The sequence below is a fragment of the Canis lupus genome, chromosome 20, assembly GCF_048164855.1.
Source record: "Canis lupus baileyi chromosome 20, mCanLup2.hap1, whole genome shotgun sequence".
Lineage (NCBI taxonomy): Eukaryota > Metazoa > Chordata > Mammalia > Carnivora > Canidae > Canis > Canis lupus.
Window position 1 is genome coordinate 35,323,145 of NC_132857.1, and position 24,864 is coordinate 35,348,008.

Consider the following 24,864-nt stretch of genomic DNA (forward strand, 5'->3'; position numbering starts at 1 on the left):
TGCATAAGATCACAATAAAACATTAGTTTTTTTTATCAATTAAGTCCAATTAAATTAATTTCAATGTTTATGTGCCTAAGAGAATATTAGCCCTGATCCTCTAAAACTATTATAAACACACACACACAACACATACATATATACCTAACATATACCATACATGTATACATATATACATAGACATACACACAGAAATATATCTTAACTAAACTGTGAAATGAAAAAAACTCTGAACTAAGAACTGACAAGAATTAATTCTTCTAGAACATAATCAAATTCCTTTTGATTGCCGCTGGAAATTTTATTGCATGGATATCTCCTCTCCTCAACACATTAATTTTTCTAAGTTCTGTGCATCTATTTATGAGAATTTGGTTTACAAACAAGTCCACAATAGATGTTTTATAAATGCTACCCCCATACTTCTTTCTCTTTTTCAGAATGGCATCCCTCTGTCAGTCCACTAATTATCCCCAAAGTCTTGATGTTTTTTCATATTAACAATCAGAAACAGGGCATTACTAAAAACATTTGTGCTCTGTACATCCTTCCTTTTGGCATTGCATAGATTCTTCTGAATATTTAAATACTGAAATTGTAGTAATGTGGAAAAGACCTGCAGGGGGAGTTGTGAGACCCAAGACTAGTTTCATTAATGCCAGCAAGAAACTTGGGTTTTATTTCATTGGACTTCGATAATTTCTCATGAAAAATAGGATGCCAGACAAGATAATCTCTAAGGCTTCTTCTGGGTCTTTGAAATTTTAATTCTAAATTTTGGTGAAGAATTATTTTAGATCCTTAGCAATTGGACCCTTGGATGTAGAAATATATCTTTGGGAAGGAAAGCTCACTAGAGAAAAGTAAGACAAAATAAGAAAAAGCAGCGGACTACAAAAAGATTAACTCAGCTAAAAATACCTCTGGTTCCCCATATTCATCCTGCTGTAACTGCCTTAGAATAAAAATGTCTTCCTGTATACAAGCTTATGTAACAGGATTATTATCTCCTATATGTGTTCTCAATATTAGCCCTTCTAGAATACTGTGTCACAAGTGATGGTTTTTCATACTCCTGGCAGGGACAACGGTAATGAGTAGCTGCTCTTTCACCTTTGTTGTCTTATCACTTCTCTGATCAATTTACAGACACACTTCCGGCTAGAAGGTTGGACCTAGAACTGTCAGCAAGATAATCTAAGAATTGTGTGTTTTTTTTGTTGTTTTAAAAGCTCAACATTGCACACAGTGAGGTATAGCAGACACCTCTTGGGAATTTGCCTGGCTCACAATTTATCTTTCTGGGAAAGGTCTCATTACTGACATTTCTACTCACTTCCATTTTCACATTTGTTTATTTATCAAGAAATAATACTCCTCCTTTAGGCCTGTGTAGAAGCTCCAGTCTCTGGTGAAGGCATCAACTTATAGGGAAAGCTTGTTTTTATTTCAGTTCAGTACAAAATGACTTCTTTCCATTGAGACTAGCTGCCTCTTGCTTTCTTTTATCCACATTATTCTAATAGTTTTTCATACAAAACCAGTAAATGATACCAAGAAAAAAGTAATATTTAACACTTCCTATTTACTTCTTATTAACCATTCATCAAAACCTAGGATTCTGACTATGAAAGTGATAGAACAAGACAAGAGATAGAGAGAAACACTACCTTTCACATAGTATTTTCTATAGCCATTCTATTAATATGCCCTTACAAACCAATTTCTAAAGCACTAATCCAGAACCATTTGTTCAGCCTCCCAACTTCATAAACTATATATACAGAAAGTTTCCTTCAAAACAGTCACTCTCCGGTACTAATCAAAAGAATATCATGTTCTTTTGTAAAAGACCCTATCTTTTAAAGCATATAAATTTTCAAAGAATTCAACATTTCTGTTATTCATCACGTGGTATCTTGTATTTTCTATTATGTTATTTTTCCAACAAAAAGAATCAGAACTGCAACTATTAAAGAATTAGTAACAATACAAGTAACTTCATGCCTAAGAACTGTAGAGCTCTGAAATTTAATCTCTATCTCATTTGGGATGGTCTCCTTTGAATCTTTCTAATGGAAAATTTACATTTAACAAATTAAGAATTTTAGTTAGAAGGGATCCCTGGGTGGCTCAGCGGTTTAGCATCTGCCTTTGGCCCACGGCGCAATCCTGGAGTCCCGGGATCGAGTCCCACGTCAGGCTCCCAGCATGGGCCTGCTTCTCCCTCCTTCTGTGTCTCTGCCTCTCTCTCTCTCTCTCTATCATAAATAAATAAATCTTTAAAGAAAAAAAAAGAATTTTAGTTAGAGACAGATTGCCATGAATGACAAAAAACTCATATCATTTTAATGGAGGTTAATTTATGTAAGGCTAAGATATATTAACATTTAAAAATATTTTACCTTCAATATTTTAATACTGCATTAATATTTTAAACTTTATGCCCAATTTTCTCTTTCAGTCAAGAATCAGGAGTTAGATTTACATCTAAGTTTTCTGAGACACATAAATAAAGAAACTAGCACTAGATTTATAGACTGACTTACAATTATGAAAACCTTAAGGAAAAATCTTTACAAATGAAAACATTAAGAAAATTAGGATCAAAGGCAAAAGAATTAACTCTAATAATTCTAATAAAATCTTTTTAAAAATCTCACTAATCAGATTAGTAAACATTATGAATTAGAAAGCACTTTATATTATGAACAGAGAAACACTGAAATGAAACAAAAGACAACAGCTTAAACTTACTGGGTTGTCTGTAGAATCATCAGCCAACTGTAAACCAAAATAGTCACGCTCAGTCAAATCAAGATGCTTGAAGACTATATCCAACAGAACTTGCCCCTGATCATGTTTCTAGGAAGAAAAATAAAAGGAAATCAACACTGACAGGCAATACATTCTCAGATTTTTAAGCTCCTGAACTTCTGTCCCCTTCTATTAAATTGCCAACTATTTTCATACCAATGACTTGATTGGGAATAAGACTTCACATGTTACACAGCACTTAAGAAATAGTCTGACTTGGGAGGGCCTAACTCAGTCAGTAGAGTATGCAACTCTTGATCTCTGGGTCGTTAAGTCTGAGCCTCTCTGCCCATTTTTAAAACTGGGTTGATAATATTTGGCTGTTGAGTTCTCTAAGTTCTTTTTACATTCTGAATGCAAATATTTTCTCCCATTTGTAGGTGTCTTGATCATGTAACTTGGATACACAAAAGTTTTAAGTTTTTTGTGAAGCCAAATGTATTCCTTTATTTCTTTTGGTGTCATATCTACAAATTCCTTGCCAAATCCAAGGTCATGTAGAATTATCTATGTATTTTCTTCTAGAAGTTTTACAGTTTTAGCTCTTAACATGTAGTTCTTTCAGCTGTTTGGAGCTTATTTTTACACACAGTAGATATATACCTAGATAGGGGTGCAACATCGTTGTTTTGCATATGGGTATCCAGTTGTCCAAGCATCATTTGTGGAAGAAACTATTCTCTCCACACTGAATATATCTTGGTAACTTTGTCAAAAGCCTGTTGACCACAGATATATGGATTTGTCTCCAAATGAATGGGTTATTTTCTACTCTAAGTAATCAGTTTTGTTTCCGTCTCCCATTGATCATAGATTTGGTTCTAGGGAATACTACAACGCAGAAATGCTAAGAGGTGCTGATGGAAACAGGCCAAAAAAAGCCTGCTTTCAAGGCTGCCTGGGTGGCTCAATCAGTTAAGCATCTTGACTTTTGATCTCAGGACTCAGGGTTGTGACTTCAAGCCCCATGTTGGGCTCTGAGCTGGGCTCCGAGCTGGGCTCCATGCTGGGCATGGAGCCTACCAAAAAAATTTTTTTAATTTAAAGAATTTAAAAAATAACCCCCCCCCCCCCAAACAAAAAAGCCTTCTTTCTCTATCCAAATTACCAGAAAATAAAGAGTTTTTTTAAGATTTCATTAATTTATTAGTGAGAGAGAGGAAAAAGAGTATGCATGCACATGGGGGGAAGGGCAGAGAGAGGGGTGTTTAATCTCAAGTAGACTCTGCAACACAGGGCTCAATCTCACGACCCTGAGACCATGAACAGAGCCAGGTGTTCAAAAGTCAGGGGCTTAACCAACTAAGCCACCCAGGCACTGACTCTACTACTGCTAAACCAAATGGAAAAAAACTGAGCCCATCTCCAGTAGTGCCATGGAAATAAAGTAGGGAGCCTAGAGTTCCACGAGCTTCCTGGTACTAGCTGGGAGCCAGTGGAAAGACTATAAAGACAACCAAAAGCAAGCTGGAAGACATAGTTATTCCTTAGTGGTGCTATCAGAAGTGGAGTATACTGTTGAACTTCCACTTCGCTGAATGGGCAACAGGCAGTGTTTGGCTTCCCTCACTAGAGCAGTGACAGCAGAAGGTGAGAAGGAAGCCTAGACTTTCAATAATCACCATCGCACTATAGCAGGTGATATCTCTCTAACAGAAAGGAGAAGGAAGATTTAGAGAGAAGTTAACTAGGAAAAGGGAACAGTTAAATTTTGAAATAAAAGATACCCATGATGAATTGCATGTAAAACTGACCAAAACTAACAGAGCAAAAGGTTTTAAAACTCAACTACAGAGTAGAATACATGCATAACTTTCAGTTAGGTCTCTGGATAACATATACACAAAATAATAATACAAAGGTTCTGGAAACCAAATTAGAACTACAACCCAGAAAAGCAGGTCAGGACCTATATGCTACCAAGGTGACTCCCTGAAATAAAGAAGATTGAGTATGATCCAGAGTCTCACAAAATATTGCCCAAAATATCAAAAATGCCACCTAAAATCACTTGTCATACAAAGAACCAATATAATTTCAACTACAATGACAAAAACCAATTCAACAGATGCCAACATGGACATGACTCAGATGTTGGAATTCTCTGATGAGGATTTTGAAGCAGCCATCATAAGAACATTTCAATGAGCCATTAATGAATGCAGTTTGTTTTTTAAAAGAAGAAAAATTGTTAATTAGAATATTTCTGCATGGATGCCTGGGTGGCTCAGCAGTTGAGCACCTGCCTTCAGCTCAGGGCGTGATCCTTGAGTCCCGGGATCAAGTCCCACATTGGGCTTCCTACATGGAGCCTGCTTCTCTCTCTGCGCTTACAGGTGTCTGCCTCTCTCTGTGTCTCTCTCATGAATAAATAAAATCTTAAAAAAAAAAAAAAGAATTGAAAATTCTAAAAAAACAAAAAAAGAATATTTTTACAAAGAAATATGAGACATAAAAGAACCAAAAGAAAATTATATTACTGAAAAATATAGTATAGAAATAAAAACTGACTTAATATACTCAGTGGGAAAATGAAGATGAGAAAGAAAAGAATCCATGAATTTCAAGACAGATGAATAAAAATTACCTAACCAAAAAAAGTAGACTGAAAAGAAGAAAATAACCAGACCTTCGGAGACATGTGAAGCAATGAAAAAAGATACAATAGTCTTGTCCCTAGAGGCCCTAAAAGAGAAGAGAAAGAGTTTCAGGATAACAAAATATTTATGTAGCTAAAACTGTCACCAATTTGGCAAGAAGTAAAAACATAAATTCAAGAATCCAAGTGAATCTAAACAAATACACCCCAAGACATTCATAATCAAAGTCTTGAAAAACAAAAGAAAAAAAAGAGGGATGCCTGGGTAGCTCAGCTGGTTGGGCGTCTGACACTTGGGTTCTGGCTCTAGTTGTTACCTCAGGTCATGTAACCAAGCCCAACCTGGGGCTCTGCACTTAGTGCAGAGTCTGCTTGTCCTTTACACTGCTACTCCCCGTACTTGCACACTCACTCTCTCAAATATATAATCTTAAAAAAATAAAGGGAAAAATCTTAAAAGCAACTAGAAAAAGAATTTGACATTTGCCTATAGGGTATGACAATTCAAATCAGAATAGATATAAGGAAACTGTACATAATATTTTCCAGGTGCTACTAGAAAAGAACTATCCACACTGTCCCTCTCAATATAAGAGAATATATATATAGGAGTGAAGGGTAAATAATAACTTTCTCAGAAAAAGGAAAATTTAAGAGAATTTATAACCAATAGATCATCACTATAGGATACCTAAAAGAAGTTCTCCAGCCAGAAAGGAAACAATAACATGAAGAAATTTAGAAAAACAAAAGATCAACCCAGTGGGAGAAACTGGGAAAAAATATAAAAGCCTAAGCTTCTTTGTAGGATTAAATTATATTTGACGGTTAAAAGCAAACATTTTAAGTCTATCTGGCATGCTGCCCAATGTATGTAGAGAAAGAAATTAAGTATAAAGGGGGTGGGGGGTAAAGGGCCCTAAGGCAGTTAAGGTTTCCATACTTCAAAGCAGTAAAATGTTATCAATATACAGTTGACTCTTGAACAACACAGGGGTTATTAGGGCTGCCAACTTCCACCCTCTGCCCCATAGTTGAAAATCTGCACTAACTCTTGACTCTCCAAAATCTTAACTAGTAATATCCTCCTGATGACTAGAAGCCTTACTGATAACAAAATCATCAATTAACACATGTTTTGTATGTTGTGTATTGCATACAGTATTCTTACAATAATATAAACCAAAGAATAGAAAATATTAAGACAACCAAAAAGAAAATGCATTTATGATACTATACTGTATTTATTTTTAAAATGCATATAAATTGACCCATGCTATTAAACCCATTTTGTCCAAACATCAACTATACTACTGTAATTTGTATATATAAAACATAATAAGAGCAACCATCAAAATAAGCTATGCAAAAGATACTCTCAAAAACACTAAATAAAAATGAAATTCTAAAAAATGTTCACATAATCTATTAGAAAAGGAAGCAAAAAACAAATTAGAAATATTAAAGAAACAAGTAATAAAGAACAAACCTAAGTTTTAACATTTGAATAATTAAATAAAAGTACATAGTCTAAACAGATGAATGAAAGGGCAGAGGTTGACACAGTAGGAAAAAACCATGATCTAACTACCCACTATTTAAAACAAATGGGCAGCCCCAGTGGCACAGCGGTTTAGCGCCACCTGCAGCCCAGGGCGTGATCCTGGAGACCCTGGATCGAGTCCCATGTCAGGCTCTCTGCATGGAGCCTGCTTCTCCCTCTGCCTGTCTCTCTCTCTGTGTGTGTGTGTATCTCTATGAATAAATAAAATCTTAAAAAAAAAATAAAACTTAAAACTTCAAATATAATGATACATATAAATTGAAAGCAAGGGGATAGAAAAAAATATACCATCTAAACATTAATTTTAAAAAGTACATCTGAGAGCAAATAATTTTACTAGGACAAAAAAGGGACATTACAAAATATTTATGCATAAAAGAACATAGCTGGAAAACAAATGAAATAAAAATAGGAAGAAAATTAGAAAATAGAAAAAGCACAAATATAACTGGCAATGTCAAATATTTAGCAATGCTAGAATTCTTACATAGAAAATTAGCAAGAATGTAGAAGAACTCAACAATACATCAACTAACAGACCCATTGACACGCAAAGGATTCCCTAACTCAGCATCGGAATACTCACTCTTCTCAATTGTCTGTGAAACATTTTAAGACAGGCCATATCCTGGGTCATTAAATAAACCTTACCAAATTGAAAACTAAAATCAGTGCTCTAATAATCATAATGAAATCAGAGTAGAAAACAGTAACAGAAAGTGAAGAAATAAAATAGAAATGAAACACTTGGAAATTAAAGAACACATTTTAAAATATTCCACAGGATAAAGAGGACTCAGGGAAATAAAAAAAGTACAATAAACTGGGAAAAAAAACGTTATCAAAATCTGACCGTGGAATATAGCTAAAGCAGTGCTGAAAATGGAATTTATGACCTAAATTTTTAATTAGAAAAAAAGGAAATGTACTAGCTGGGAGTATTAGACTCAATCACAGAAAGTAAAAAATATTGAAGCCATAGCAGATGAGATGCCCAGGGTCAGAAGAAAGAATAAGTAAACAGCTGATAGAGAACTTGATATTAGCTTGAACTCCCTCCTAAAGAAAACTAGAAAAAGAACAAAATAAACAGAAGGAAAGGAGCAAAATATATGAGAAGAAGGAGTAAGGAAACACCTGATGGAGAATCTTGACACGTACCAAAATCCCCATTAGGTAGAACAGTGACTGCCAAAGGCAATAAAAAAAATATTTGGTAAGGGGTGCCTGGATGGCTCAATGGTTGAGCATCTGCCTTTGGCACAGGTCATGATCCCCAGGGTCCTGGGATTGAGTCCCATATAGGGCTTTGCAAGCATTCCTGGTTTTCCAGTTTTCCCGACCTCATAAGAGGACCAATAAACAACAAAGCATTTGAGAAAAATCTCTAAAGCATAGTGCACCTGCACAGAAACAAACTTATTAAACAGTTCCTTTAAAAATGAAGAAACTGTTCCTAACAGAACTTATCTAGGTTTATCACCAGAACTTTAAGTCAATAACAACTGCCAGGAAAAACCGAGATTCCTGTTAGCAGGCCAAGCACAAGGACAGATGTGTTAAGACAATTATATAAGAAACACCAAGCAGCAGCGTGACAAAACCTACAGCACAGAAAAATATTTTGCAGGATAGTACAGTAAAATGGAAATAATAAATAGGCCAAGTTCTTACTTGGCCAATTATAGTAGGTAGCCTTGAGTGAATTTTGTTTCTACCTAGGCCAGTTGCATCAACTCTAACCTACGAGGATAGCCTAGTTCATGTACTGAGGAAGGAAAGGTCAAATTTAGGCCTCCTGCTTCAATCACAGTAAGTGAAACTGATCCACTACACCCACTCACCTACCCACACGTATACGTGTGTATGTGCATCTTCACAGCAGAGACTTCAAAATGTCTGAAAAAGACTAAATTAAAATTAGATGATCTCTGAGGTTCCTTGTTTCTAAAGATGCTCTCCTGCAGATGGAAAAGAGGAGTATCTTCACATAAGAAAAAAGACAATTATGTAACAGGTAAGGCAGGTAAGAAACGTTGAAGGGCTGTAGGAAATAATTATTTTCATAATGTTTAAGTCAAAGGCCTATAAATGACTCTTTAACAGTGACTGAAACCCTTTAGATCCCCCTTAAAAGTACAGACTTTGATTATATCCCTAAATGAAGCCTATACAGTGGGAAAGGATTTCATTAGGAGTCTAAAGTGAAGAGAGATTTGGACGCCTGGGTGGCTCAGTGGTTGAGCGTCTGCCTTTGGCTCAGGACATGATCCCAGAGTTCCGGGATGGAGTCCCTCATTGGGTTCGCTGCATGGAGCCTGCTTCCTCTCTTCCCTCTGCCTGTCTCTCTGCCTCTGCCTCTCTCTCTCTCTCTCTCATGAATAAATAAATGAAATCTTTAAAAAAAAAAAAAAGTGGAAAAAAAAGTGAAGAGAGATTAACAACAAAGTTTAAAAGATAACATAAACACAATAATTTTGAAAAGAAAAGGAGGTAACTTACTGATGGACAATGTACATTTTAGTAGGGGCTTAAGCGAGTAGCAGTAACTTCTATTTTCTACCGAAAAAAGAATTTATAAAACAGAAGGAAGAGAAACAAATATTATGGTACTCCCAATATAAACTATGCCTTCTACAGTTAAAAAAAAAAAAAAGGCCTTCTTTTTTCTATATAGAAGTCAGAGAAAAGGTTTTACATAAAGAGAAAGAATCTTTGACTAGCAAAGTTAGTAATAATTAACAACAAAAATAGCAAACACTTAATGAATACTTGGTATATCAGACACTGTTGTAAGTGAACATGTATTTATTCAATTAATTATCAAAACAACTCTATGAGGTAGGTCCAATTAAGACTCTTTAAGAAACTGAGACACAGAAAATGAGCACAGATTTCTAAAGATCACACAGGTAGTAGCAGAACTTTCATTCTACCCGATTATCTGGTCTAAGAGTCTATGCTTACAATCACCATAAAAATACTTTGTTTGATAGAATTATTTTGTTGTTATCAACAATGGAAGACTATTTATATTTTGTCTTCTCATCTAAAAGGACATTTTTTAAAGCTGAAAACACACAATTACTTTGTAAAACCCATTTTAAAATACCAACTTTCCTTTCCAGCAATATGGCAGAGTAGATAATCTAAGAACTCTGCTATAAAATCACTGGAGATGCTGGAAAAAAATGCAATAAACATTCTTTTAACCGTATAGCTGGGCTGAAAAGAAGCCTACAGCACGGAAAAAGGAGGAAATAGAAAACTTAAAAGCTGTGCTAGGATTGCCACAGAAAGGCATGTTAAAGAATAAGCAGTCATGACACCTGTAAGGCTCAGGTGAAATGAGGGCCCAGCTCTTCATTTCAACTTGGGTCTGGGTCTTGGGGTCATGGGATTGAACCCTAGGTCAGGCTCCACATTTAGCAGGGAGTTGGCTTGAGATTCACTCTGTCTCTCTCTCTGCTCCTTCCCATGTTCAGAGGTTCATACATGCTCTAACTCTAAAATAAATAAATATATAAATATATACATAGAATAAGCAGTCTAAGTTTATCGCACACAAGTAAGACATGGGGAGTAGCACATGCGCTCAAATAAGGTGAGATACAGGACTAAAACTATCCCAATGAAACTTCAAACTTGAATAGTGACATTATTAATTAAAGACAGACTAAGGGGGAAAAAATCCTCCCACTAGCCCAGGATAAAAATCAAAGAAGCTTTGCTCCCTCTACCTGGGATCCTGATGAAGAGAAGTCTCCCCTGAAAATTTACAACCACAAGGCTGCCCTCATATGGGTCAAAATTTGAGTTTATACTATCTATTGCTTATAAATTCACAAAGGTGAATCATTGTGATCTAATATCAGTCCTGGGTAATAACAAAACATCCCTCAAAGAACACATCCTTAACCCTGAATACACAGGATATCAGAGATAATGCTTACCTGAAGACAAAGGTCACAAACCAAATTATAAAACACCAGTGGAATCAGCAAAAGTCAGGAAAGCCGAATTACATTCCTTTTAAAACTTCAAATAAGGGACCCCTGGGTAGCTCGGTCAGTTAAGCATCTGCCTTCAGCTCAGGTCACGATCCCAGGGTCCTGAGATTGAGTCACACAGCAGGCTCCCTGCTCAGTGGGGAAACTGCTTTTCCCTCTCCCTCTGCCTTCCACTTCCTGTTTGTGCTATCAAGTAAATAAAATCTTTTTAAAAACCCTTCAAATAACAGAACTATAAAGACTATAAACTTAATGATTAAAAGAATTTAAAATATGAAAGGATTTTCTCTATACAAAAAACCTAAAATAATGGAGAGACAATATGGACTGGGAAAGATAGATCGAGAGACCATTAGAAACAGGAGGAAAAGGCCAGAAAACAGACCCATACAAACTTTATTTCCAAGTTCTAAAGGGCACTGGGGAAAGGAAATTCTTTTCAATAAGATGCCAGGGAGCTGACCGGATATCCATATGAAAAGAAAAAATTTAACCCGAATCAATACTTCACCATACCCCCAAATTACTAATATATGGTCTGAAAAAATTAACAACATGCAAGCCTCTAACAAGGAGTAACAGATAGAAAAAAAAATTAACAACAAGAACAAAAATGCAAAACAGAATCACAGAGAGCATATGGACCTAAAATAATGAAAGAAAATCAGTACGCTGTTTAAAATCTCACACCTAAAAAGCATACATAGCATTACCAAATCTGTGAGTTATAACCTTTAAAGAATACATAATCTCCATTTACCAAAACTATTCCAAAGAACAGAAAAGCAGGGAATGTTGCTCAATTATTCTTATGATTCTAATTCAAGAGGGAAAAAGAACAGCAAAAGAACATATAAAGGCAAATCACATTAATGAATAGAGATGCAAAAATCTCAAATAAAATACTAGCAAACTGAATTTGGCATGATGACAAAAAAAGATTCAAAGATTTTGTAGAGCATTTAATATCACAAAAGCTACACATATAACTAATAATTTAACATTAACAGAATAAAGGAGAAAAAGCATACAAAATACCTTATTCAAAGTGGAAAAAATAAAATGAAACCTCATAAATTTTGCTGTAACAAAACACAAAGAAAGGCATTAGATAATTATAAAGGGGGCCAATTCAAAAAGAAAATATAACATTCATAAATATTTACTCAACTAACATAAGAACACCTATATGTATAAAAGCAAATATTGACAAAAAAGGGAGGAATTGACGCTAACACAATAATAGCAGAGAACTTTAATATCCCACTTACATGGAAAGACTGATCAACCAAAAACAAAACCATGAAGAGTGGCCTTAAACACATTAGACCAGATTAACTCAGTAAATATACAGAGTTACACTTCATCCAAACAGAACACTTCATCCAAAAGTTGCAGAACACACATTCAAGTGCACATGGAACATTCTCTAGGATAAATCATATGCTGGCCCACAAAAAAGTCTCAATAAATTTAAAAAGATTAAAATCATATCAAGGATCTTTTTTAGCCACAACTGTATAAAACTAGAAATCAGGGCAGCCCTGGTGGCGCAGCGGTTTAGCGCCGCCTGTAGCCCAGGGCGTGATCCTGAAGCCCCGGGATCTCTGCGTGGAGCCTGCTTCTCCCTCTGCCTCTCTCTCTCTCTCTCTGCATCTCTATGAATAAATAAATAAAATATTAAAAAAAAAAACTAGAAATCAATTACAAGAAGAAAACAGAAAAAACACAAACACATGTATATAAACAACATGCTACTAAACTAACAATGGGTCAAAAAAGCAATCAAAAAAGAAATTTAAAAAATACCTTGAGACAAATGAAAATGGAAAAACAACTTTGGAAAATCTATAGGATGCAGCAAAAACTGTTCTAAGAGGCAAGTTCAGGGTGATACAGGCCCACCTAAAGAAACAAGAAAAATCCCAGATATACAATTTAATCTTACAGCTAAATCAACCAGAAAAAGAACTAACAAAGCTCAAAATTAGCAGAAGGAAAGAAAGAGTAAAGATCAGAGCAGAAACAGAGACTTCAAAAGACAAAATAAAAGATCAACAAAGCTAACTGTAGTTTTTTTAAAAAGATAATAAATCTCTAACAATATCCTTTAAGAAAAAGAGAGCGAGAGGGCCCAAATAAATTAAATCAGGAATGATGAAGTAACAATTGACCCTACAGAAATACAAAGGATGATAACAGACTACTACAAACAGGTATATGCCAATAAATTGTAAAACTTAGAAGAAATAGACAATTCCTAGAAATACATGACTTATAAAGACTAAATCACAAAGAAATTAAAAATCTGAATAGATTAATTACAAGTGTTGAAATTAAATCTATAACTTAAAAAATTCATAAAACTTTATTAACACCCAGGACTAGATGGCCTCATTAGTGACTTTAAAGAGTCAGTACCTAGCCCTCTCAAATTATTCAACAAAACTGATGAGGAAGCAATGCTTCCAAAATCATTTAATGGGGCCAGCATTTCCCAATATCAAAACCAGACAAAGACACCACCAAAACAAACAAAACAAACATGCCGATACCCGTGATGAATACAGATGCAAAAATCCTCAACAGAAGATAACAGCAACCTGAATTCAACAATATATTAAAAGGATCATAACCAGGACCAAGAGGAATTTATTACAGGGTTGCAAGAATAGTTCAACATCTGTAAATCAATCGAAGTGATATACCAACAAAGGATGAAAATCATATGGACATCTCAGTAGATGCAGAAAAAGCACTGGACAAAATTCAACATTCACTTATGATAAAAAGTCTCAACGGTAAGTGCGTATAGAAAAAAAATGACTCAACATAATAAAGGCTACGTATGAGAAACTCATGACTAACATTAAAAAGTAAAAGTACAACTTGCCTGTCTGGTCACAATTCATGCTACAATGTGGTTAGAGAACCCCAAGTGAAAAAATACAAGAGATCTTGGCATGATGGTGCCCTCAAGTTACTGGAAAAGTACATAAAACCCTTCTCTTAAAAAAAGCAATTTTCAACCAGGACTCAAAGAGAGGCTGGCAGGCAGAGAAGATAAAAAATACATGACCTAACTATATGCTGTATCCAAGAAATGCCAAATATAAAGATTTGATAGGTTGAAGGTAAATGATGGAAAAGATATACCATGCAAACATTACTTAAAAGAAAGGAGGAATGCCCATATTACTGTCAGATATAACAGAGTTAGGAGAAAAAATATTTACCACAGACAAAGTAGACATTATAGAATGACAAAAGAGTCAATCCACCACCAGGACCCAGAAGTCCTAAATATATTTGCAACTAAAACGATCTTAAGGGCAACCCCGGTGGCTCAGTGGTTTAGTGCTGCCTTCAGCCCAGGGTGGGATCCTGGAGACCTGGGATCGAGTCCCACATTGGGCTCCCTGCATGGAGCCTACTTCTCCCTCTGCCTGGGTCTCTGCCTCTCTCTGTGTGTCTCTCATGAATAAATAAATAAAATCTTTATTAAAAAAGAAAGCTTAAAAAAGAAAAACAAATGTTGAAATACATTTCTCAATTTCAAAACTTATTATGAAACTATGGAATCAAGGTGATGTGTTCATATAAGGCAAGACTTTGGAATAGAATATAAGATTGAGAATCCAAAAATAAACTCTTAAATTTACTATGGGCTGGTTTGTTACAAGGGGGTCAAGACAACTCAAATGAGAATGAATTGTCCTTTCAAAAATGAACATTGGAACATTGGAACACAAAAAATAAACTTAAAATGGATTAAGACCTAAATGTGAGACCTAAAACCATAAAAATCATAAAAGAGAGGACAACAGCAATTTCTCTGACAGCAGACACAGCAACATTTTTCTAGATATATCTCCTAAGGCAAGGGAAATACAAGCAAAAATAAACTGTTGGGACTACAACCAAATAAAAAGCTTCTGTAGAGCAAAAGAGACAATCAACAAACCTAAAAGGCAAACTATTGAATGGGAGACCATATTTGCAAATGACATATCCAATAAAGGATTAGTATCCAAAATATATAAAAATCTGATACAACTTAACAGCCAAAAAACAAATAATCAAATTAAAATACGGGCAAAAGACATGAATAGGCATTTCTTAAAAGAAGACAGATGGCCAAAAGACATCTCAACATCACTCATCAGGGGAATGCATATCAAAACTATGAAATACCACCTCAGGTATTAGAATGGCTAAATTTAAAACAGGTGACAGAATGGCTAAAATTAAAAACAGTCTCTCTTGCTCTCTCAAAAAAAGAAAAGAATACATGAACAGCCCCATATTTTTTTTTAAAAGATTTTATTTATTTATTCATGAGACACCAGAGAGAGAGAGAAAGAGAGAGAGAGAGGCAGAGACGCAGGCAGAAGGAGAAGCAGGCTCCATGCCGGGAGCCTGATGTGGGACTCGATCCCGGGTCTCCAGGATCACACCCTGGGCTGAAGGCAGCGCCTAACCACTGAGCCACCGAGGCTGCCCACAACCCTGTATTTATTGCAACATTATTTATATAGCCAAATTATGGAAGCAGCCCAAGTTCCACTGATAGATAAGTGGATAAAGAACAGGTGACATATATAAAATGGAATACACAATGGAATATTATTTAGCCAGAAAAAAAGAACAAAATCTTGCCATGTGCAACAACTTGCATGGAGTTAGAGCATATAATATTAAGTGATAGCAGTCAGTCAGACTGACTGAAATAAGTCAGTCTTATTGTTTTTTAATAAGATAAACACTATGATTTCACTCATATATAGAATTTAAGAAACAAATGAGCAAAGAGAAAAGAGAAACAGATACATAAATCAAGAAACAGACTCTTGGGATCCCTGGGTGGCGCAGCTGTTTGGTGCCTGCCTTTGGCCCAGGGCGCGATCCTGGAGACCCGGGATCGAATCCCACATTGGGCTCCCAGTGCATGGAGCCTGCTTCTCCCTCTGCTTGTGTCTCTGCCTCTTTCTCTCTCTCTGTGACTATCATAAAATACAAAAAAATTAAAAAAAAAAAAAAAAAAGAAACAGACTCTTAAGTATATAGAACAAACTGATAGTTACTAGAAAGGAGGTAGGGATGGGGATGAAACAGGTGATGGGAATTAAAAGGTATACTTAGTGTGATGAGCACTGGGGAATGTACAGAATTGAATCACTATGCTGTATGTCTGAAACTAATGTATGTTAACTAGATTGGAATTAAAATTTAAAACTTAACTTAAAAAATCATGTCTGGAAAACTAGATATCTACATTAAAAAGAATGAAATTGGACTCCTCCCTCTCACCATAAAAAGTGAACTCCAAATGGACTATAGGCATAAAATTAATACTTACAACTAAAAAAGGCTTATTAAAAAAACACAGAAAGTAAATCTTTGTGACCACAGCCAAGGAAATGGTATTTTAGATATCATATCAAATGCATATGTGACAAAAGAAAAAAAATGAAATTAATTTTAATTTTAAAGACAAAAACTTTTATATTTCAAAAAGTGATATCATTAACAAAATGAAAAGACAACTCATGGCATGAGAGAAAATATTTGTAAAACCTATATCTGATGAGATACATGAAACCAAAACATATAAAGAATTTTTACAACTCAGAGATAGAAAGGCAAATAATTATAAAATGCGCAAAGAATTCACACAGACATTTCTACAAAGAAGATATACAAAAGCCCAGTAAGCTCATGAAAAGATTAAAAGTTAAAAGACCGTAAAAGGCAAATACCAATCAAAGAAACCTGGTAGAAATTCTTAGATCAAATAAAATAGATTCTAAGAAAACACCGCTAAGTATCAAGAAAATCATTATATTAGATAATGATAAAAGGTAGAATTTGCCAAAACAATATACAAATTCTTAACTTCTATGTACCAAATAGAGTAGTTCCAAAAATACAGTATAAAACTCAATAAAAAAAAACACCACTTTACATCTACTAAGATTGCTATAATTTTTTTAAAGTGGAAAATAACAAGTGTTGTCAAATAAATGGAGAAACTGGAACTCTTGCACATTGCTGGTCAGAATGAAATGGTGCAGTCATTTTAGAAAACAATTTTGCAGTTCTTCAAAAGCTAAACAAAATTTTCACATGATCCAGCAATTACAGTTCTGGGTATATACCTTATAGAACTGAAAACAGGGACATGAATAGATACTTGTATACTAATGTTCATTGCAGCATTATTCACAAGAGATAGAAGGTGAAAACAACCCAAAGTCTCTATCAACAGCTGAACGGATATACAAAATGTGGTAAATCTATACAATGGAGTATTTTTCAGAGATAAAAAAGGAACAAAGTTTTGATACATGCTACATGGAATCTTGAAACCTTAAACTAAACGAAACAAACCATACATAAAAAAAGATATTCTAAGATTCCTCTTATGTATCTATAATAGGCAAACCCATAAATTTTGGGGTTAGGGAGAAATGTGAAGCTATTGCTTAATGATTACAGAATTTCTGTTTGGAGTGACTGAAAAAATTTTATAAACAGACTAGTAGGATGCCTGGATGCCTCAGTGGGTGAGTGTCTGACTTCAGCTCAAGTCATGATCCCAGAATCCTGGGATTGAGTCCTGCATCAAGCTCCCCACAGGGAACCTGATTCTCCTTCTGCCTATGTCTCTGCCATTCTCTCTGAGAAATATCAGAAATAAATTTTTAAAATCTTAAAGAAAGAAACAGACAGTAGCAAATGGCTGCAAAACAGTGCGACTGTAATCAAGGCAAATGAATTGTACACTCAAAAATCTTTAAAGTGGCAAATTTTATGTTATATGTATTACAATTCTCAAAATATTACAATATATGAAAAACCACTGAATTATACAATTAAAAAGGAACTATATACAGTTTAAATGTGAAGTAGATCTCAATAAAGCTGTTAAACCATACACAGTAAAAGTTGACAAGTCCTACCAAGAAGAATTGAGAAATCTTTTTCCCATGAAGATTTTAGCAAAAGTCAACAAAATTATTGGCAAACCACAAAAAGAGTGCGAGTAAAAACTGGAAACATAAATGATCAATAAGTATATAGGAAACAGCAACAACAAAAGCACAATGAAGTCCTAGATTGTAAACATTCTTGTCTTGTTTCCACTGTTAGGGCAAAACTTTCAATATTTCATTTCTAGGTATGATGTATGCCTTAGGTATTTGTAAATATCGTTTAGCAGTTTATGTAAATTCTATTTCTAATCCACTAAATTTTTGTTTGTTTTTTAATACACTGGGGAATTGATCACTTGGATTTTCTCCATTATATTTTACATTGCTGAAATTAACCTAACTTGGTATAAACAAATTTATGAGTATTTTGTGTAAATACATATATAGTTTTTAATTTGCTAATAATTTGTGTGGAAATTTTATAAGTTTTGTTCATATTGGTCTATTATACTCCTTTATTATATAATGATCTGAGTAGCTGTTAATATGAAGGTTGTGCTCATTCTGCAAAATGAGTTGTGAACTGTAACTTCCCTTTTTATTCACTGGAAGAGTAGGATTAGTGTTATTGTGTTAAGTGCTGAAAAAATTCATTAGAAGGTAAAACCACAGTACTGTAACACAAGCATCAAAATGGTTGAAATTTAAAAATACCAAGGGTTAGTGAGGATCATAAACTGCTGATGAAGTGTACATGCAAACATAACCACTCTGACCCAGTCTTTTGACTTTTAGATATTTGCCCAATAGAAGTATATATATTTATGTATGTATGTATGTATGTATGTATAAGAATTGTTTAGAGCTGCAGTATTCAAAGTAGCCCCACAGTGTAAACAAACCATGAGTCCACAAACAATGCGATGGATAAATTTTGGTATACATATGCAATGATATCTCACTATCTATTGCTTTATGGTAAACACACCACAGTGTTTTTTAAGAAGTATTAATATCTTTCATGCTCCGGTAGGATGATGGGCCCAGCTTGTGGTTCTTACTCATGGCTGCAGTTAGATGGCAGCTATTAAATTCATCTGAAGTTTGACAGTAGCGTGATGTACAAGATGGCTCACTCACATTGCTGGAACTGGTGCTGACTGCTGGCCAGAATATCAGCTGGGACTGTTAATGAGAGAGCCTCCAAATAATGGCCTCTCCATATGATATAGACTTCTCACAGCATGACAGCTGGATTCTGAGACTGTTCCAAGAGTGTGAGTTCTAAGAGACCCAACTAGAAGGTAGAAGGTAGAAGGCTTCATGTTACTGGTAATCACAAAGAGTCTCTTTACTGCCTTGGATAAAAATGAATCGCAAAGGCTAGGCAAAATTCAGGGGTGAGGAATTCTGCAATACTGTGAGTTTACCTGTAAAGTTCACTGCAGGGCTATTTTGGGAGACCAGCTACCAGAAATGGAATATCATACATACAGAAGGGGTGGAATATTTAGGCTGAACCATATATGAAACTGCTGATACTGTGACTTACAACAACAGTAATTGTATGGTTTATTCTAGTAACATTAAAAAACAAACAAAACTAATCTATGGTGATAGATGTCAGTCTGGTAACCGCCTTGGGCAAGGAGTAAAAAACAAGAAGGAAGTACAAGGAATGTTTTTAACATATTGGTAATATTCTATATCTTGATCCAATGGTGGTTTCACAGATTTCACTTTGTCATTTTTATCAATCTTACATTTAAGATTTTTTTTGTATGCTTCACGAATGTGGGGCTCAAACTCACAATCTCAAGATCAAGAGTCACATGCTCTACTGACTAAACCAAGCAGATTCCCCTAAGATTTGAGTTTTATTTTATGTATGTTGTATTTCAAATAAAGTTACTTCTACTCCACATGACTACCAGAACTCTCAATGAAACACCAGTTCATATTCATTCAGATTGGGAAAATTTTGTTTTACCAAGGAAAATTAGCAAGTAAATGGCCTAGTGGGAACTCCAATGTATTTTTTGCTGATGCACACAAAACTTGCAAATTTTACTCTTTGCACAGTAGAACCTCCCCTACTTAAAAATTAATCCCCCAAACATTCTACCTTCTTTCTTTGCCTTCCTTTAAAAGGTGAACTAAAATAGATTTTTTTCACAGGGAGATTAGACATCTACACACAGGTCAGATTTAATTTAGTCATTCTCATGTATCCAGTGTTGTTATGCAAATGCACAATAAAAACTATCAACTTAAGAAGAAATGTTTGTGTATGGGAGTGTGCTATGGGACAAAACAAAATCTCCTAACTCTTAAAATTCAAAAGTAAAAACACCCAAATGGTAGAAAACTGCAACTAAAAGAAGATTCTTTCAAAAACATAAATGTATTAATCAAAAATTTTTCATTTAACACTAATTTAGAGCACAGTTTCACAACCAACCAACTTTGGCACAGATGACATTTTATTTATTGAAGATTTTACTTATTAATTCATGAGAATACACAGAGACCAGAGAGAGAGACAGAGAGAGAGAGAAAGAGAGAGAGAGAGGCAGAGACATAGGCAGAGGGAGAAGGAGGCTCCATGCAGGGAGACCGGCATGGAACTCAATCCCAGATCTCCAGGATCACACCCTGGGCTGAAGGCGGCGCTAAACCGCTGAGCCATCCGGGCTGCCCACAGGTGAGATTTTACATCAGATCATTCTCAGGGTGTGTGTGTGTGGGGGGGGGGGGGGGGGGGCTGAGGGGGGCCTGTCCTGCATATTACAGAAGGTTTAGCTGCATCCCTGGTTTACCCACTAGATGCCAGTAGCTCCTACCCAACTGTGACAACCAGAATGCTTGGACATTGCCAAAGTCCCTTGGGGAGGGGGGAGCAGGTACAAAATCAGCCCATTTGAGAATTACTACTAGATATGCATAGGCTCAAAACTTCTTGCTAAAGACAACTCTTGTAAAACTATACTTTCTCAATCATCTTTAGAAAAATACTAAACAGAAAACCTACTCTAGGGACGCCTGGGTGGCTCAATGGTTGAGCAACTGCCTTTGGCTCAGGATGTGATCCCAGAGTTCTGGGATCAAGTCCTACATTGGGCTCTTGCATGGAGCCTGCTTCTCTTCCCTGCCTATGTCTCTGCCTCTCTGTGTGTCTCTCATGAATAAATAAATAAAATCTTTAAAAAAAAAAAAAGAAAAAGAAAAAGAAAAAAGAAAGAAAAAGAAAAAGAAAAAGAAAACCTACTCTAAGTATAATACAGATGGGATTTAACATGGATTTTGATTATGTTCCATTTACCATATGCAATGAACAAAGAGAAAAATGTGTTCTACAAATAATGGCTAATTATAGAATGTTAATGAGGCCAAGGCAGCCTTCCATCCCTCCCAACTACATTTTTCTATAAGGACAGAGACTACATGCATCCAAATCATCTTGTATACTCTTTTAAAATATAGATTTCTGACCCCCAAAACAGACCTATGAAATTGAGGTGTACAGATAGGAATCTGAACTTCTAATAAGCCTTCCCTAAGTGCCCACCATTAAATTCCTATGCATACAAAAATAATAAGAAAAACAGCAGGGTGGACTACTTATCTCCAATCTTTTGTGACCACAACTTTTAATGTATTTTTAATCTGTGTCACTGATCAGAAGATACAGAAAAGGAACAAACCTCAACTGATAGCAGATGGTGTGGAAGATAAAATCATCAGTTTGAAGAGTCAGAGAGCCAGGATTTTGGTCGCAGTCTACCACTACGAGCAAGGTACAAACTCCCTGAGTTTGAATTCTCTATGAAAAAGAGATCAATTGTCCTACCACATTGTTATAGACAAAAAAACAAAAAACAGACCCAAAAGCTCTAAGGAAATAATACAGCACGATTATGAAAGATTACTATTTTCTGGCAGATAATACAAAGCTACAACTAAGAATCATGTTGCTATAAAATTGTCCAATAAAATATTAATTTGAATATATGAAAGAAATCTGTTTCTAAAGAAACATATCCTAAATAAATAAATTCAAACAATAAAAAATAAAAGCATATTTATGGGTAACTAGGTTAAACAAGAGAACATACTGAAAAGCAGGAAAATTTCTACAGATGAGAAACTGAGAGTTAGCCAAGTGTCATTTTATAGAAACAAGTATGGGGACACCTGGGGGGCTCAGTGGTTAAGCGTCTTTCTTGGGCTCAGGGCGTGGTCCCAGATTCACAGGACTAAGTGCCACACTGGGCTCCCCCAAGGAGCCTGCTTCTCTCTCTGCCTATGTCTCTGCCTCTCTGTGTGTGTCTCTCATGAATAAATAAATTAAACCTTTAAAAAAAAAAAAGAAACAAAGAAACAAGTAAGTCGATAAGACCCTATACAACTACCAAAGAAAAACTTGGTAAGTTTTTGTAGCTAAGAAAAGATTCATATTCAATTTTTGGTGCACACCAATATGAAATAAGCACACTAGAAGCTTAGAAGCTACTTTTCTCACTGATTACAACTAAAGACTTGAGATAAAAATATATAAAGCAATTACATGAGTAATCTGAAAAGCAAATTACAGCAGGCAGAGGGGAAAGGCAAAATCACAATCTGAGGTATGGTGAACCTTACAGGTTTTCTTTTTACCCACTTCAATTTTAATTACTTACACCTGTGACTCAAAGATGGGTTGAATTAGAGAACTGCACAGGAGGGATGTGCATCAAAAGGGACAAGGGAAGCCCAATTTCTGGTAAGATGATCAGAGAAGGAGCCCTGTGAACTGAAGAGTGTGTGTGTGTGGGGGGGGGGGGGTGGACACATTTTTCCTCTCTACCAGCTTTGCCCCAGGGACAGCACCAATCATGTAATGGCATGGCCATGGTGATGATACTGTAGGAACTAAAACTCCTAATAATTTTTAGGAGAGAGAACACCCATCTCTGCATAGAAGAACCAGAAAAAAAGGGTTTTTTGAAGAGTAGTTTGCTTTTAATTTTTCACTTTTCTCTCAGCGCTAACTCTAAGACAATCCTATAGGACTGCCCAACACAGAAAGACTGCACTACCCACAAAAGAACAAAGAACTTCATCCTTCTGCCCCAAGTATGAAAAGTGGCCACCAGAAGCCAGAAAACGTGAAGAACATAAATCAGTGTTAAGTCCTGGCCTTGTGCCAAACCTGTGCATGTGCAGAATATGTACAAAGAACCATAGCAGTGACTGAGAGAACTGAGCCCCAGCATCAGCCTCAACTAGCCCACCAATTCTGCATGCAAAGTCACACCCAAAGCCTATATAGAAAAGGCTTTGAAACTGAATTTATGTAGGAACCACTGCCCCCCCCCAAAATAAAACACGAAAAGAATTTGAGTACTGGGTTAATCTCCTACTAAAATAACAACAAAATTAATATTATATAATGGATTTTAACAGGACACAAGTCTCATAAGATTCCAAAAACTCCAGAATACAATAAAAAATTACCTGATACACTAAGAACCAGAAAAAATCTGAACAATTTCCAAGATAAAAGATAGTCAATTGATGAATACTTTGAGATGATTCAATGTTGGAGTTACCAGGCAAAGACTTTAGCATAGTACAACTATTCTCCATAAGTATATAAGGTGAATACTCTTAAAATGAAAGAATATATAGAAATTCAAGAAAAAAATATATACATACATACATGCATATATACAGCTGAAAAGTCCATTTGAAGGTGATGAGTAACATACCTAATCTGAAATAAAGAAAAAAGTTTATAAAAAAATGAAAAGAGGGGCACTTGGGTGGCTCAACTGTTTTAAGTGGCTGACTTCAGCTCAGGTCATGATCTCATGGTGGTGGGCTCAAGCGCCACATATGGAATTCCACACTCAGTGGGGAGTCTGCTTGAGGATTCGCTCTCTCTTTCCCTATACCCCACCTTCCAACTTGCACACACACTCTCTCTCAAATAATAAATAAATCTTAAAAAAGGAACAATCAACAGAGACACAGGGACCTCTAGACAAAATTTAAAATTCACATAATTAGAGTTCCTGATGACAAAAAAAAAATATTTGAAAAAGCAACAACTGGAAAGTATCCTAATTTGTTCAAAGAAATGGATTTAAAGATTAGAAAATCTCAGTTAAATAAAACCAAGGTCAGATCCATCAGAATCAAATCACTGAAAGCTACACTCAAATTTCTTAAAATTTTAAAGGAGGGTCTATTTTTTAAAAAGATAAATTTCATATAGGAAAACAGTAAGTGGAATGACTGCAGAGCTTGGATCAAAAACTATGGAAGTCACTAAACAGTTAAACTACATATTTAAAGTACTAAAAAAAAAAAAAAAAAAAAAAAAAAACAGCTATCAACCCAGAAGTCAATATCCATTGAAAGTATCCTTTAAGGCAACTCAAAACATCATCAAACAGGAAAATTAAGAGAATTAATTGCCAGAAGACTTGATCTACAAAAATACTTAAGAGTGGGCAGCTCTGGTGGCCCAGCGGTTTAGTGCTGCCTTCAGCCCAGGGTGTGATCCTGGAGACCTGGGATCGAGTCCCACATCGGGCTCCCTGCATGGAGCCTGCTTCTCCCTCTGCCTATGTCTCTTCCTCTCTCTTTCTCTGTCATGAATAAATAAATAAAATCTTTTAAAAAAAATACTTAAGAGTTCTTCACTTCAATGAAATTAAACCACAGGGAAATCTGAAACATCAAGCAAAAGAATGGTAAATATCTGGGTAAATATAAAAGACTACTTTCTCCTACTAAATTGTATAAAATATGCATTACTACTGAAAGTAAAACTTATAGCATGTTTGGGGAGATTTCATTCTATGAAAATTAATACATATGACAACCATAACCAAAAAAGGTAGAAGGAATAGGGAACTGTATGAATGGAAGCGTACAGTTTTACTTGAA

General features: G+C 35.4%; 1 protein-coding gene across 14 annotated transcripts in view; it reads right to left on the reverse strand.

Annotated features, from left to right (window-relative positions):
- PTPN4 (protein tyrosine phosphatase non-receptor type 4) overlaps positions 1 to 24,864 on the reverse strand; it is a 207,937-nt gene that overhangs the window by 116,950 nt on the left and 66,123 nt on the right. For 8 of the 14 annotated variants that reach the window (XM_072788886.1, XM_072788887.1, XM_072788881.1 and 5 more), the window contains 2 exons: positions 23,630 to 23,683; positions 2,758 to 2,865 (listed from right to left, as the gene is read on the reverse strand). In XM_072788886.1, the coding sequence (XP_072644987.1) occupies positions 2,758 to 2,865; positions 23,630 to 23,683 (162 nt within the window). Of the gene's footprint in view, positions 1 to 2,757; positions 2,866 to 5,446; positions 5,474 to 23,629; positions 23,684 to 24,864 lie in introns of those variants that run through there. The other 6 variants (XM_072788891.1, XM_072788885.1, XM_072788884.1 and 3 more) reach the window with 2 other exon arrangements.